Here is a 16675-nt window from a genome sequence, read left to right on the forward strand (position 1 = left end):
TGATAAATTATTTTCTTCGCTTGATATTTTATACAAGAACACTTCAGATATGCTATTAGATGTGACTGATTTTAACAAATACTATTAAATTTGAATCAGTGAGTTACATGTTCTATTCATAGTCTTTTGTAAATAATTGCCTTTTTTGTTTCTAAGGATGGCCTATTTTGAGCCTTTGTATAGGTACATTCTTGTGTTTGTGACAAAAAAAAAAAAAAAAAAAAAAAAAAAAAAAAAAAAAAAAAAAAAAAAAAAAAACTTTAAACTATCTCAAACAGAGAAATAATAGCTATAATAATTAGTGTGAGTTACAGTTACTGCATTTGTTTATTGTAAAGGTGGACATTTAACATTCAGTGCAGTTTTCAATAAAAAGTAATTAAAATTTCTTTAAAAAAAGAAAATTGGACATAGTCCTACCTGAAGACCCAGTTATTCCACTTCTGGGCATATACCCCAAAGATGCTCCCACACACATGCTCCATCATGATTATAAGAGTTTTATTTATAACTGTCAGAAGATGGAATGAACCCAGATGTTCTTCAGCAGATGAATGGATCCAAAAATAATGGTATATTTACACATTGGAGTATACTCAGGTATTTGAAACATTGACTTTATAAAATTTATTGGAAAATGGATGTATCTAGAGAATACCATCCTGAGTGAGGTGAGTCACAAAAGAACAGATATAATATGCAGTCACTGATCATTTGTTACTAGCCCCAGAAATCTCTGAATACCAAAGAAACAACTCACAGACCATATGAAGCTCAAAAAATGTAAGGCCAAAAAGTGAAAGCCACAGTCCTTCTTAGAAAAAAATCAATAAGTGAATAGCATCCATTCAGAGTAGGATACATCTAGACCTTAAATCATTAATAACCTAAGAGCTAAGACAATTGTCTTATGACAATTTTTGATATTCAAAATTTATAATGTTTAATCTTTACAAACCAAGAAAATGTTGACTATTTCCATGTTATGTTTTGTTTTTCATGTACTTTATGCACATTGGATGTACTAAGTTTTCCATAAATACTCTCAATCCTTTCAAAAATCAAGTACTGACAAAAATATAGTTTTATGGCAAAATATTTTAAAATATCTGTACATGTATCTCTGTTTTTTAAATAATGTTGAAAGAAAAAAGACTGTTTTTTTTCTCCTTAATTTTTTCAACAGTTCTAAGAAGACACAAGAGTTTTCTCTTCTAAGAAGACACAGTGTGTGCTCAATGCAATTTTCTTCCTCACTTAGAAGTACAATTGACAACTTTATCCTTGATATGTAAATTATTGATGGATACTTTCTACCTACAACTTCCCACCCATTTAAACTTTTGAATAGCCAATTAAATGAGAATATTTGTGTTTGTATAATTTGCATTATTTTTATGTGTTCATCGTTACAAGGAGTATTCTTTAATTAAACAAAAATATTTTATTGGTCTTTTGATAATGACATTTGTAGCAAAGTTTAACCTCAAAATCACCATACAACCAATGATGACCATAAACAACTTAGGCTGTCTCCAACTCCCAATGCTAGAAATAGAGCCTCTTTCAGGTTTCATAGCCTTCAGTGAGGCATTTCAATATATATGAATCTCCAAATTATTATATATGTATATGGAGCAGAGAATCCTATCTTCCTCGATATGCCTGACCATATTTGAATATTGCCTAGTCCTATGAATGTCACTCAAGCACATGTACTTTCAGGGGATTGTCGGATGGGTTTCATGTTTTTGTGCCTTTTCTGAATGGTCAAACAGAAATGGCATAAAGTTCAGAACAACAGAGACATGACACTGCTTTATAGTTCCTTACTCACCATATTTGTAAGGGATGTAGTATATGTTTTGCATTCACAGAATTATAAAAATCTGTGGTGCAACGTGTGTTACCACCTCACTTTAACTAGGTTAAAGAAAGAAAGTAATAAGACAAGCAAGCAAAAAAGAAGTAAAGCAAGCAAGAAAGAAGTAAAGCAAACAAGAAAGCAAGCAAAAAGTTAAGCAAGCAATAAAGAAAGACTGAAAGAAAGAAAGAAAGGAAGGAAGGAAGAAAGAATGATAGAAAAGGAAGGAAGGAAGGAAGGAAGGAAGGAAGGAAGGAAGGAAGGAAGATGATGGGCAAGAACCTTGATGTGAAAAGACAAATACAAGTAAATAAATATCAAAAAGCCTAATAATACTTTTACATTAATGACTGTTCTGAGCTTAACACTGACCCTGTGGGTAGAAATGGGACACTGAAAAATGTGCAGTGCTACATGAAATGAGATTGTAAGAGATTGTAGCATTGTGTAAGAAGGATGGTTACCTTTTTCATGTTTTCATAGCATAATAAAAGGAAGTTTTTCTCTTCTCTCATTGACAGCCATCCACGGATGTGCTCAAACCATGATCCAAATGGAACTTAATGCAGAGAGGATGAAAGTGTCAATTACAACACATGAAGAAAAGACTGCTTTTTTTTTTTTTTTTTTTTTTTTTTTTTTGCAATTCAACATGTAGGAGAGCTTTACAAAAATTTAAAGTAGTCTATTTATAACATTAAATGTGATATTTGATACACGCTCATACACACCAAAGAGAGAGAAAAAGAGAGGGGAGCTAAGCTAATAAAATAAGTTCATTAGTAAATTCTTTTCCTCATAGACTTCCTTACCTCAGATTCCCTGCAGGAACAACTTCCTGAGAGGATACAGTTTCAAAGACATGTGATCCCCATAATTTTCATAAAACCTGAAGGATACCGGTTCTAGTACCTAACCTATTTATTCTATGAATGAGATCTTTGAATATGCTAATAAAATATATTCATAATCATTTTTTATTTTACTTATTCTTATAATTCATTGAATCTCTCAAACATTAAGAAAAAATTTCTCCAGTAAGTAGTGATAATTACAGAGACACACAACTGTTAAAGGTCAATAGAAAAACTTGCAGATGATAGTGAGAATGTCAAGAAAAAGGAAGACTCCTTCATGGAGAGATTTCAAGCTGTCACAACCACTCTGGAAATCAGCCTGGCAGTTCCTCAGAAGATTGGCCATAATACTACCTTAGGATTCAGCTATACCACTCCTATGCATATATCTAAAAGATGTCCCAACATATAATAAGGACACAGTCTCCACTATTTTCATAGAAGCCTTATTTATAATAGACAGAAGCTAGAAAAAGCAGATGTCTCTAAGCAGAGTATTTGATATAGAAAAAGTAACATATTCTCACAATTAATACTACTCAGCCATTCAAAACAATGGCTTTGTAAATTTGCAGAGAATTAGAGAAATATCATCCCGAAAAAGCTATGCAGACTTAAAAGAACACACATGGTATGTTCTCAATGATAAGTAGATATTAGAAACAAACTTTAAATACCCAAAATATAATTTATAGACCATATGAAGCTCAAGAAAAAAGAAGAATGTGTAGATGAGTCAGTCCTATGTAGAATGGGAAGCAAAATAATCATGGGAGGTAGAGAGCAGAATGGACTTGAGAGGAAAAAAGAGGGAAGTAAAATAGAGGGGCTGGATCACATGTGAATGATACAGGAGAGGTGTACAGAGCGTCAGAAAATTGAACAGATGTTTGTAGCAATGGTATATGGGGAATGGAGGTAACCAACAGATAGTTCCAGATGCTAGGAAAGCAAGAGGTTCACAGGAAACAAATGGGATGGCATTAGATGAAATACTGAACAAAAGTGAAAGGGAACCAGTAAAGAATGTATCCAGAAGGGAGTCATGAACATTCTCAAAATTGTTGACAGATAATTGCTCCTGTCTGAAAGAAATCTAGGGACAGCAGCTGGAGGGATAGTTCAGAGGTTAAGAGCACTGAAAGTTCTTCAGGATGTCCTGAGCTCAAATACCAGCAAATATATTATGGCCCACAACCATCTTTAATGAGATCTGACACCTTCTTTGTGTGTGTCTGAAAACAGCTGCAGTGTACGTATATAAAATAAATAAATAAATCTTTAAAAGAAAACAAATACAGGGCAAAGAATGGAACACAGACTGATGGAAAGGTCATCCAGAGACTGTCCTACAAGGATATTGATCCATTTATGCAGCCATCAAACCAATTCACGATTACTAATGCCAAGAAGAGTTTGATGCGAGCCTGTTATTACTATCTCTTTGGAGTCACTACTATAGCCTGAAAATGCAAATGCTTGCTGCTAACTTTCTGAATGAGCACTGGGAACCCAAATGGAAAGTTAGGGGAAGTAATGGAGGAGCTGATAGGGCTTACACCCTCATAGATAGAACAACATCAACCAACCAGATACTCCAGAGTTCACATGTATGAAACTATCAACCAAAGAATTCAATTGGAGAGACCCATGGCTCCAGCTGAATAGTTTGTAGAGGAAAGTCTTATCTGGCATAACTGGGAGGAGATTACATTTGTTCTATGGAGGCTAAATGACCCAGCATAGAGAAATGCTAGTGTAGTGAGGTGGAGATGGTGAGTCGGTGGAAGAGCACCATCATGAAAGCAAAAAGGAGGAAATGAATAGGTACAGTCTGTGGATTGCTAAGAAAAATGGGGATATCATTGGAAATATATACAAATAAAGTGATTTTTTAAAAAAAGTATAAGGCAAATAAACACTTTTTACTACTAAATTCCTGCTGGTAAGAAGGGTTTTATTGGAAAAAACAAAAATCAAAGTAGAACAACTTTAAGCAATACATAAAAAAATACCCAAAACAAAACAGCTGAAACTTCTTTGAAAAATCAACAAAATAGACAAAGTTAGAGGAATGAATAGACACTGATTTGTACTAAATGAATATTTATGATGTCAATTTATTAATGAAAGGAAAGGGGTAGCACATTAAATTAAAAATAGTTGGAAGTATATATTTGTAACACTTTACCATTAAAGAAAGGTGTTACAATGGAATGATTTTTAAAAAGGTGATTTGTCATAAGGAACTGAAATACAAGGAGCTATTGGTACTCTAATCTGAGAAAACAGACTCAACACCAATTTTGGTGAGAAAGAATAACATCAATTTCTGCTGATGAGGAAATATTTATAGATAATACTGTATAATTCCAAACAAAGTTCATACATTTCTACCCAGAATATACTACTAGATGTACAGTCATATGGTATCATCAGGCATAATAGTAGTCTCAACCTCAACCATTGACTGGTCATCGTAATAGAAAATTAAAGGAAGTATATGATATCACAGAGAAAATGGATTTGAGATATATTTATAGAGCATTATATCCAAACACTCTACAATATGCACTGTTCTGAAAAGCCCACTGAACTTTCTCTAAAAGAAATCATATTTTAGGACACAAAGTTAGTCTTAAAAATGTGGGAAACAAAACAATCTCTGATATTCTATCTTAAAAAAATGACAAACTCTAGAAAGTAAATAAATTCACGGAGCTTAAACATCTCACAACTTAACAATAAATCAGTATTTGAACAAATCATGATAAAATACACCTGAAAATCAAATGAAAATCATAACATAATTTTATCTGTAGTGTGCAATGAAAACAGTTCTAATAGAATCGCATTAAGCACAATGTACCTACATTTATATATAAAAGATATGTCTAATGCATTAGTAAATGATTTACATTAGGTTTTGGAAAAATAACAAGTCAAACACAAAAATCAATACCTGTAAGAACACACTGACATTGGTTAATGAAGTGAAAACAGCTAACACAAGAAAGCAAATGCAGCAATTCCTTGATACAGTTCTTTCTTGAAAATGTAAACAATATTGACAAAATCCTGGATAAAATCACCGAAATAATAAGTAAATTTCAAAACTAGTAGGGTAAAGCATGAAAAGTGATGAAATTATCATGCAAATGGATGGATCTAAAAAAATATCATTGTGAGTGAGGTAACCAAATGAGAAAAGAACACACATGGTGTATACTCACTGATAAGTGAATATTATTCCAAAAGCTTGAATTATGAAAGATACAATCTAAAGATCATATGAAGCACAAAAAGCTGGAAGAGCAAAGAGGGTATGATTCAGTCCTTGTTAAAAGGGGAAAGAAAATATTCACAGGATGAAGTACAGAGACAAAGTGTGGAGCAGAGTTTCAAGAAAAGGCCATACAGAGACTGTCTCACTTGGAGATTAATCCTATATACAGTAATTAAACCCAGACAATATTGTGGATTCCAAGAAGTACATGATGACTGTTGCCTGATATAGCTGTCTCCTCAGTGCCCCAGTTAGAGCCCGAGAAATACAGAATTTTCATGGTATCAACCATTCAATTGAGAATGGGATCTCCAATAGAGGATTTCAAACATTACTGAAAGACCTGAAGGGGTTTGCAACCACACGGGAAGAACAACAATATCAAACAACCAGAACACCCCTCTTGAGTTTCCAGAGTATAAAGCACCACCCAAATAGTACACATGGAGCGACCAGCAGCATATGTAGCAGAGGATAGCCTTATTTGGGATCAATGAGAGGAGCGGCCCTTGGCCCTGTGAAGGATCTATACTCCAGTGTAGAAAAATATCTGGGCAGAGAGATGGGAGGAAATTGGAAGGTGGGGAAAATTCTCATAGAGGCAGGAGGAGGGATAATGGGTCAGTCAAATTCCAGAGGGGAAACTGGGAAAGGGAATAACATTTGAAATGTAAGTAAAGTAAATCTCCAATGAAAAAGAAAACAAAAAATAAAACCATGAAAAAAGAGACATTACGACAAACATTAGCGAAATACAGAATATTATTAAACTTTGCCTTAAAAACAGTTCACTAAGCTATATAAAAAAATGAATGCATTCCTACACTCCAAACCTAAGAAAGTGAAGCCAAATGACATTTTCAAATTTAAACAGGAAGGGAAATAGATGACATTCAAAGCTAAAAGCATTCACAATTCTCTTTGGGTATCAGGATTCAACGGAATATGGGAAAATAGTAGCTCACAATGCCTTCTTCCAACAGATTCACATGAAGCAAACACACATAAATTATAAGAGAGGAGAACAAACAAAAGAAGATGAGAAAAGAATACAAGTAAGAAAGAAGTCAAAGTATATTTATTTTCCACTATTAAACTAATCTAAAAGATCTAAAACAATTTGCCAGAACAGACTTAGATCAAATAAAGTTTTTATTCAAGCTACAAGATACAAAATTAACCTACAAACATCAATAGTTTGCACGTCTAATCTTGACAAAACTGAGAAAAAAATCTTAACAATAAGACTGTTTCCAATTATCTGAAGAACTTAAGACACCTATTCAAGTGTGTTTGTTTAATACAGATGTCTCCCATAACTTTTAGGCATTTGTTCATGCACAAGTTTCTACTTTGTAAATAATTTAGGAAAATTAGTATGTCTAAATTTGGTAAAGGAAATATATAAAGGAAAAAAAGGAAATAACTAAAAGCAGATAGCACTTAAGTTTTCAAATGATTGACACAATTTAAGGGCTCTGACTTTGTTTCCTATTTCCACAATCTGGTGTGACCTATGAATTGCTAACCCAATGCAACCCCTGCTTCCCTTGTGCCACACTTTGTGCCATAATGATGCTAGACTCTGATCTACCTGGAACTTAAATCACCAAGGAACGATTACTTTGCCAAATTTTCTTGTTCTTGGTGTTTTATCACAGCAATAGATGCCTACACTAAGTATGCAAACTTATCTATAAGAAAAAAAGAACTCACTGCAGAAAGAAACTTTGGCAGACATTAGAAGGTAACCTTCCCCTATTCACAGACTAGGAGAATTAATGTTATGCAAATAGCCATTCTTCCCAAAGAAATATATATTTTAAACAATGCACAAGTCAAAATTTAGGGACATCATCCACAGAATTTTTTTAATCGTAAAAGTAATGTAGTATGTTTAGATATTCACATCAAAATGGAAACTTTTACAACCAGCTAGTGGACTCAGGGTTCATTGCAGAATAGTGAAGGAAAATTGTTTTATCTGGAAAAGAAATAGATAAGAGGTGTAAAATGCTGATATGTGGACAGAACAGATTAAATGGACCACAAACAAATGAAACATTTTCCAATGATCTCAGACAAGTCCATTTCATCAATGGCAAATCATGGCTTTGGGTTGATTCTCACGGGATACTCTTATACCCTGCTACCTTCCTGAATTCTGAAATACTATAAGTGATAAGAAGTCCCTGTCATCAGCTGTGTTCCACTGAGGTGCATATCAGAATTCACTGGGCAGCTAAAACCCAATAGTTCTACTGATTACCCTAATCATGGTTAAATATATATGAATGACAAATTTAAAGAGATAAAAGTCTTAAAGGAGAACTACAGGGAATGTGGGTTAGTGGTAAAGAGAGGGAGATTAGAGAAGGTTAATTGTCTCAATAATCAAAATGTGAATTATACAGATATAAAATTTCCAAAGAAAAGACAAAAAAATTATTTGAGAACAATAAACCATCATGAACATAAACCAATCTTTGAAAATGCTGTAGCTTATTTTAACTCATATTATAAGCACATTATAATGGAATACATAATTGCATAAATAAAAAATTATAAGCAATAATCAGTAAAACCTAAAACAAAGACTCATATTCATATAATTGAGGGCACCATATGTTTGGCAAAATGTCAAAAAGAAACTGGAGAAAAAACAGACTCTTAAGTACATGGTGCTTTGGGAAGTGGATAACTACTAGAAGAAATTATTCAGACGTTAATACCTCATCCTGCACATGCACATGCATGTACATGCACACACATAAACACACAGACTTATTTACACATCAATCCTTTGTGTATCCAGGGTTCCAAAAGAAAACCTGAAACACTGAAACTGCTAGGAGAAATTTCAGAGTTAAAGAGAATGAAGGATAAAGTAAGACCTTTGTGAAAGTCACTCATTTAATTTTAGAAATGAGGCCATTAAAAAGAAGTTGGAAGTCATGAAGTTAAAAGTCTTATGTTGACCAAAAGGTTGTAAATCTGCAGTCCATGAAATGAGAAAACAAAAACAAAAAACCTTTTGGCTGCTGTATGCTCCCAGACAAAACCCATGTAATATCATAGGTGAATTTAAAAACACACCTTTAAGAGCAAACAACTGGTAGAATATTTAGGCTATGGAACCAAACTGTGTGGAAAGGCAAATACCTCATATATATCTTGATAACCTTTAAAATAATTATCATCAAGGAAATAGAAATAGAATCTTATCTCAGACAGAGTGGCTATTGCCAAGAAAAAAATGTTTTAAAATATTTGAAATATGGCAGTACGTGAAAAAAACGAAATATAATGTGATAGGAGTAAATACAGAAAATGGATAAGAGTTCTGAACAAGTTTATAAGCAGGATGCTTTTCAAGTTCAAAAGCTGTCACAGATTTTTGTTATTCCTGTGGATAATTCAGTATTGTATAAGTGATGTAACATTAATACAGTTAATATGAAGCTTCACATATTGTCTTGTGAGTACCAATATTGACTCTATATAAATTCATCAAGTGGTATAGACTTTCATATTACTAATTTTCATATTTCTTGTTTTATTTATTTGCAACATTTTTATAATTACATTTAGTGATTTTACATTAAAATATAAAAAAAACAAAACTCTGGTTGAAGCTGATATATATTATTTAAATTACAGTGAAATTTACTCAAAAATTTGAAAATAGAACTTTCATATTACCCACCTATAGAATTTTAAGTATATACTCAAACTACTGACTCAGCTTAGTCGCAGAAGAAACTTCTTATAGTGAGCTGTAGTAATTTCAAAGACTCAAAAACTAGTGAAAATGCTAAGAATTTATTATATTTAAGGGCTCACCCTATATGAGACATCTATACCAACATGTAGCTTTATGAAAAAGTGAATAAGATGGCATTGAAATAATGTAACATGGAAATGATTTGAGAAATTGTATTCTAGAAATAACATAGCTATAGTACTCTTACATTTGCTGCAATTAGATCACAATAACTTCAGAAGACTGCACTCTACAATATTCTATCAAGGATAGAGAGGGTACTCCAAATGCCCTTAGCTATTGATATATAGGCAGTTATATCAGTTGGGGGTGGGGTTCATGAGACTCCTGTGTTTCAATATCTACAGAGGTTCTTGATTGCTATTGGACCAAGAACTAGTTTTTCAGTTGTTTAGCTACATGGAAAGTACCAACATTCCTGCAAATAACTCATCCTCTCAGCTCTAGTCAGTGACCCCAATGAAATTTATTGGTTCACACATGAAGAAAAAATATATGAAATTAGGAAGGAAAGATATTTTGGGAGAGTAAAATGGTTAGCAAATTAGGAACAAGAGAAGAGTGTTTAGGTAGCCATTATTGAAACCAAAATACCTGCATACATGTATATCATAGAGAAATTCTGTATTAGATATAACCAATATATCTCATAATAGTTAAAAAATAAAGTACAAAATTTCTACCCATGAAACATTATTTAAACCAATAAGAAAATGGGATTTATAATATTTGGATCGATCCATCTTAAGTAAATGTTGGATGGATATATAATGTACTAAATGTCAATTTAAAAAAAGACATCACATTTTCAATAGAGAAGTATGTCAGTAAGGGAAACTGGATTTAAAAATTTTTTTCTATTACTGTAAAAACACCAAGAACAAAACAATTTAAGGAAGATGCAGTTTATTTTTGGATTATTATTCTCAAAGGATAAGAATCAAGATGAGTAAAAAGAGTCAGCATAAGAAGTATTAGGAACAACTATATTAGCAGGAACTTATTAGCTTATCTCCTCCACTACAAGCATTAACTAAAGAATTAGAAGTGGCTTAAGGAATTAACTTCTCATAATCCACATTCAATAAAATACACCCCTCAGCAAGTTTGTAGCTCATAAACCTTATGAAACTATGCCATTAACTGGGAACCAAGTGTTCAAATGCTGGATCCTATTTGAGACATTTCTCATTCAATCCCCCAGAAACAGTAATATCTGCAGTAATAATTGGAAGCATATTTATTTCAAAGTCCCCAGTATCATGTGTCATGGAGCAAGCTATGGCTCTTCCGTGTTATGTGGCATTGTGTAACAATAGGAAGATTTCACATCCAGGTTCAAAATGATAAAGAGTTCTACGGACTAGGTTAATGTAGAGGAATAATATGGAGTTAAATAAAAACCATAGAGGATATTAAAAGGCTTGTTATGAAATATATTTAGATAAAAATATAGGAAAGTGAAGGTTTGGTCCCTAGATTCAAGTGAACAGAGCATGGAAATAAATATCTGTAGTCCTCGAACACAGGAAGTTCAGGTAGCAGATATAGACCTTCAAAGTCATCTCCAGCTATGTGGTGAGTTCAAATCCAAACTAATATGTATAGTTTACCTTGTCTTAAGAAACATGTCTGTGAAGCTTACCCAACTCCGATATTTTTCAGGATACTCACCATTTCCTTTAAGGAACCATTTAAAATAAGTTTCCAGTGAATCTGGAGATTTCACAAAGTTTTGCTTATGATAGAAAAAATAACCAGACACAAGAACATCCCTGGGATTTCTCATGATATAGATAATCTTAAAAAGAAAAACATGTAAAGGAAGGTCAATACAATCATTCTTCATTTTTTCCTTTAGAATATATTTATTGAATATTTCCTTTACTTATATTTCAAATATCATCTTCTTTTTTTAGTTTCCCCTCTGGAATCCCCCTATTGCATTCTGCCTCCCCTGACTGTATGAGAGTGTTTCCTCACCCATCCCTTCACTTCTTTCCCCTGTGACATCTCCCTACTCTTGGATATTGAGCCTTCACACAGTCAAGTTTCTCTCCTCTTCTTGATGTCTGATAAGAATATCCTTTGCTATATTTAAGACTGAGGTTCACTTTTAAGTTGGCACACATTATCAGAAATGACAATTGAATATCCACAAATGTTTTAAAAACCATGTATTATTTTAATTTTGTAAAAATATATACTTAAGTATAAGAAATTCATAGTCACAATCCTCTTTCATAGTTTTACTTGAGTTACAAAATGAACTACCAAAATGATTAAGGTGTTGAAGACTGCAAAAAAAAAGACTAAAATTAACAGTTTTAAAGAACAGTATCTTACAGTGTGACAGAACAACATTGTAAAATATAATCTTATGTAAAAAGATTGACACATACTGTGCTAAATCTATCTGCAAAGTGACAAGCTATTTGTTTTTTTTATCTGTAACTACCAAATATAAGTCTCAAAAATCATGAGAGCTTAATGCCAGTGTTTGTGTGCAATGGAAAATACCAGTACCTATAGGTACTGCTATGAGCCGCTGAGAAGGGAAGAAATGGACTTCTCTTGGGGAAAGCATAATATCTGGTTATCTAGAGACAGATCACCAGTCCTGAAAATGTACATATAACAATGAAGGGATAAAACTGGCTGTACTTAAGCATTTATATATATATTTCATAGATGTATAGATATTACATAGATATATACAGATGAGACAACAATGAAAAAGAAAAAAATTGCAAGTCAGGAAGAAAGAATCTATGGTTGGACTTGGAGGGAGGAAGAATAAGTGGTAAATGATGTATGTCATAATTTCAAAAAATAAAAGAAATAAATTTAATATAAATAATCTCCTTTAATAAAAGAATATTTATATTTTGTGGAAATGCTCTTTGTGAAATAATTTTAGAACTTATCTGTTTAAGCCACAATTTCCTCCAGCCTAGAACTTATCAAATTCAGATAAGATACATGTATGTAGGCTGTTACAACTTTATTGTGATATTTTCAGGTAAGATATTTTTTTCCAAATTTTTCTATATATTTTGAACATGAAGTATATATACATTCCATGGTTAAGGAGCATTAAGAAAAGTAAATCCATCTTACTAACAAGGAGATATGCCAGGTCAAAGCCTGTATATCTCTGATTGATTCTTTTGGTCCTCTAATAAATAAAATTTGTTTACAATAATACAGAAATAATGTAACCTGTAGTTTTATCTCTTATTTACCTATATATGTATTTTGTGAAGGTTCTATTGTGATGGTTCACATTCTGTATTAAAGCTGCCCAGGATCACTGTGTGCTGTTACATATGCTCCTTCTTTTAGGCACTCTGATCTTGGGACAAATCAGCAAATTTTAGTGCATGAGAATCTCAGCCTCTCTCCTATATTCTATACAATAAGAAGGAATTCTAGCAAGAACTCCAGGGCCACTCAGAGCAGACTAAGTCCAAAGAGCATTTGATCAAATATTCCTAACCACCAGACTCTGACCTTGGTCTCAGAACTGAAGAGAGATTTGTGGAAAAGATGGATGGGAAGGTGAGAGGTCATGAGTCGTAGTCCTTCCTTACTGATTAATTCCAGATATCCTGTAATAGTCTCTATCCAGGGTGAGCGGTCCCAGATGGGCACAGATTGGATCCACTTGGGATCTCCCTTTGTCTGAATCAAGCAGATAATCTCAATCAGCCAGTTTGTTCCTGAACAAGAAGGAAATGTGTCAGTTACTTCAACAATATAAGTGAAAAAGCTTCAATTAGACTATATGCCCATAGAATTTACAATGCCTCTGTTTACAAGCACAGAAACCAGTTGTGGTCACTATATCAACAAGGTATATACTTATACACATAAGTGCAATGCTTTCATAACATTTCAAGTCTTCTGAATTGATTTCTTGCATTCACACGACCCTTGGTTTCCCATGTACTTTCAATGTGAGAAACCTTATACTTCCAAGCAACCTGAACAGGGTCTTAAAACCCACACCCACAATGGCATATCTACTCTAATAAGACCATGTCTTTAAATGGTTCAACTCCCTGGAACATTCATATACAAATGATTACACAACACATACACACACACACACACACACACACACACACACACACACACATACACATGCACACACACATAATTGCACCACTTACCACCCACATGATTCACGATCAAAGCCCTTCTCACATGATTTTCACTGAAGAATATTACCTGACTTAGGATAAGACACAATGAGTGTGTCATCTTTCATAACAAAATTACGACGAATGTTGCCAATAATTTCTTTGTCATACCATAGGCAAGGAAAGGGTATTCCTTCAAACCAAATGTAGTCTGATGGCATTGTAAAAAAGTCTTTGTAGGTTCCACACCCGACTTGGCCTCTTTTGCAGATGGTAGCAAATGATGAGAGGTGATATTTGTAGTGTAGTCGAAAAATTATTAACATCCCACTGTTTGATGTGAAACTACCTACTGATAAGAAGAAATAGATGTTGTAAACTAGAGTCAAAGTTCTATTGATAAATTGTGAACTCATTGAGTGATTCTGCTACAGCACTTATGAGACTGAGTTCATGACCCAAAACAAACTCAATTGCAAGTATTGGCATATTAGAAATAAGTTGTAATTTAAAATTATTTTAAATATAATTTAACATTGAGAATTATTACAAATGTTTAGTGAAATTACTGAGATTAACATAAATTGGATCCATAATGTTGACATGTGCATTTCTTTATTTTGTATAAAATAATAATAAATAATAATAATAATAATAATAATAATAATAATAATAATAATAATAATAATAATAATAATGTACTTTACTGGTTCAAAGTTTCACATTTCCAAATACCATTTCCCTTCCATTTTGACTCTAAGAAAATGCTCCCACACCACCAAGCTTCCCCATTTCTGAGACTTCAAGTTTCTTGAAAATTAGGTACAGCTTTTCTTCCTGAAACCACACCAGGCAGTGTTTTCCTATATAGGTTTTAGGGGTCTTGGACCGCCTCTTCTATTGTGCCTGGTTCGTGGTTCAGTGTGTGGTAGCTTCCAGTGGTCTGGGTTAGTGGAGATTACAGCTGTCCCTATGGGGTCACCCTTCTCTTTTGCTTCTTCCATTCATCCCCTATTTGAATGATAGGGGTCCTGGACTTCACTCCAATGGTTTGGTGTAAGTTTCTGCCTCTGTCTCAGCCAGATGTTGTCTGGGCCTCACAAAGGAAAGCCATGTTAGGCTCCAGTTATATCCTGGCATAGTTTGGTAGTAGATTTCCTGTGTCTGATTGTTTTATTCTGGACAGATTTTTCTGTAGGTTTGGGAAAGGCAGTGTCTTAATCAGGGTTTCTATTCCTACACAAAACATCATGACCAAAAAGAAAGTTGGGGAGGAAAGGATCTATTTTACTTACACTTCCACATTGCTGTTTATCACCAAAAAATTTAGGACAGGAACTCAGCCAGGTCAGGAAGCAGGAGGTGATGCAGAGGTCATGGTGAGAGGTTACTTACTGGATTACTTTCCCTGGTTTTCTCAGCTTGTATTTTTTATATAACCCAGGTCTACCAGGCCAAGGTTAGCACCACCCAAAATGGGCTGAGCCCTTCCCACTTGATCACTAGTAAAGAAAAATGCCTTACAGGTGGAACTCATGGAGTCATTTCCTCCACTGAGGTTCATTTCTCTCAGATAATTCCAGTTTGTGCTAAGTTTACATAAAACCGGCCAGTAAAGACAGTTCCTTTCCCAGTGCTTAGTTTCTCATATTTGAAGCAATTTAATATGGTTGGTCTTGAAGATTATCATTGTCTTTTAGTGGAATGGAAGTACTGTCTGAAACAATTCTCTCTCATAGTAAAAACTTCTTTCAATGATGAAAAAAATTTAAAAGTTATATTCTGTGGCTGCCTTAGTTTGTTGAATATCAACTATCCAAGTAATATCTAAATTGCCAAACATTGTTTTTTTCATTAGCTATTTTCTGTCTGAATAACCCTGAAAACATTTTATTGTAATTACCTAAACCAGTATCTAAAATGTCCATGGGTTTAGCTGACTATTATTGTGAATTTTATTTTTTTTCCTTGTCTTCTGACCATTGAATATACTTAATTAATTATTTTATTTGTTTACATTTTAAATGATATCTCCTATCCCAACTACCCCCTAAACAGCCCTATTCCATTACCAGTCATACCCTTCTTTTTTTGCCTGAATGAGAGTCCTCCTCCACCCATTAACCCAATCCAACCTTACCCTTCTTCATCTCTTTTGCTGGTTCATCAAGCATTCTTCCCTTCCCATTGGAGTCAGATAATGCCATCCTCAGCTCACAAATATCTGGAGTTCATACTCCCTCCATGTATACTCTTTTCTTGGTGGTTAAACCTATGGGAGCATTGGTGGTCCAGTTACTAGCAATAGTGTGGGGCTTTAGTGTCTACAGATAATATAGATTTTCAGATGAAGCTGTAGATTAAAATATGGATCATTTTTCATCCCTCACCATTAGTAATAGCTTTCTTTTTTTCATTTTTTATGTTATTTTATTTATTTATTTATTTATTTATTTATTTATTTATTTTTACGAAAGAATCAAGTTGATTTTAATTTACATTATTTTACTTACATGCTTGTTTTCTGTTTGTACTTTTCTTTTTCTTTTTTTTTTTTTCTTCCAAATGGGTATATAATTCTCCCAACATCCTGAAACATTTGCCTTATTATACTTTTTGTTTTTAAAACAATATTAGATTTTTAATTAAGACTGCTTTTGGCATTTCGCTTGATTTCTGCCCTTTGGTTAACAGCGTCAATGACTCATTCCTAACCATACTGCATACTGATAAGCTTTC

General features: G+C 33.4%; 1 protein-coding gene across 2 annotated transcripts in view; it reads right to left on the reverse strand.

The window, feature by feature from the left end:
* LOC308413519 (sulfotransferase 2A1-like) overlaps positions 1-16675 on the reverse strand; it is a gene marked incomplete at both ends in the record, with an annotated part of 164592 nt that overhangs the window by 11375 nt on the left and 136542 nt on the right. The window contains 3 exons of one of the 2 annotated variants that reach the window (XM_080908541.1): positions 11466-11592; positions 13305-13513; positions 14025-14157. In XM_080908541.1, the coding sequence (XP_080764667.1) occupies positions 11466-11592; positions 13305-13513; positions 14025-14157 (469 nt within the window). Of the gene's footprint in view, positions 1-2328; positions 2424-11465; positions 11593-13304; positions 13514-14024; positions 14158-16675 lie in introns of those variants that run through there. The other variant, XM_080908540.1, reaches the window with a different exon arrangement.

Source organism: Micromys minutus, assembly GCF_963924665.1.
Source record: "Micromys minutus genome assembly, chromosome: 32".
Classification (NCBI taxonomy): Eukaryota; Metazoa; Chordata; class Mammalia; order Rodentia; family Muridae; genus Micromys; species Micromys minutus.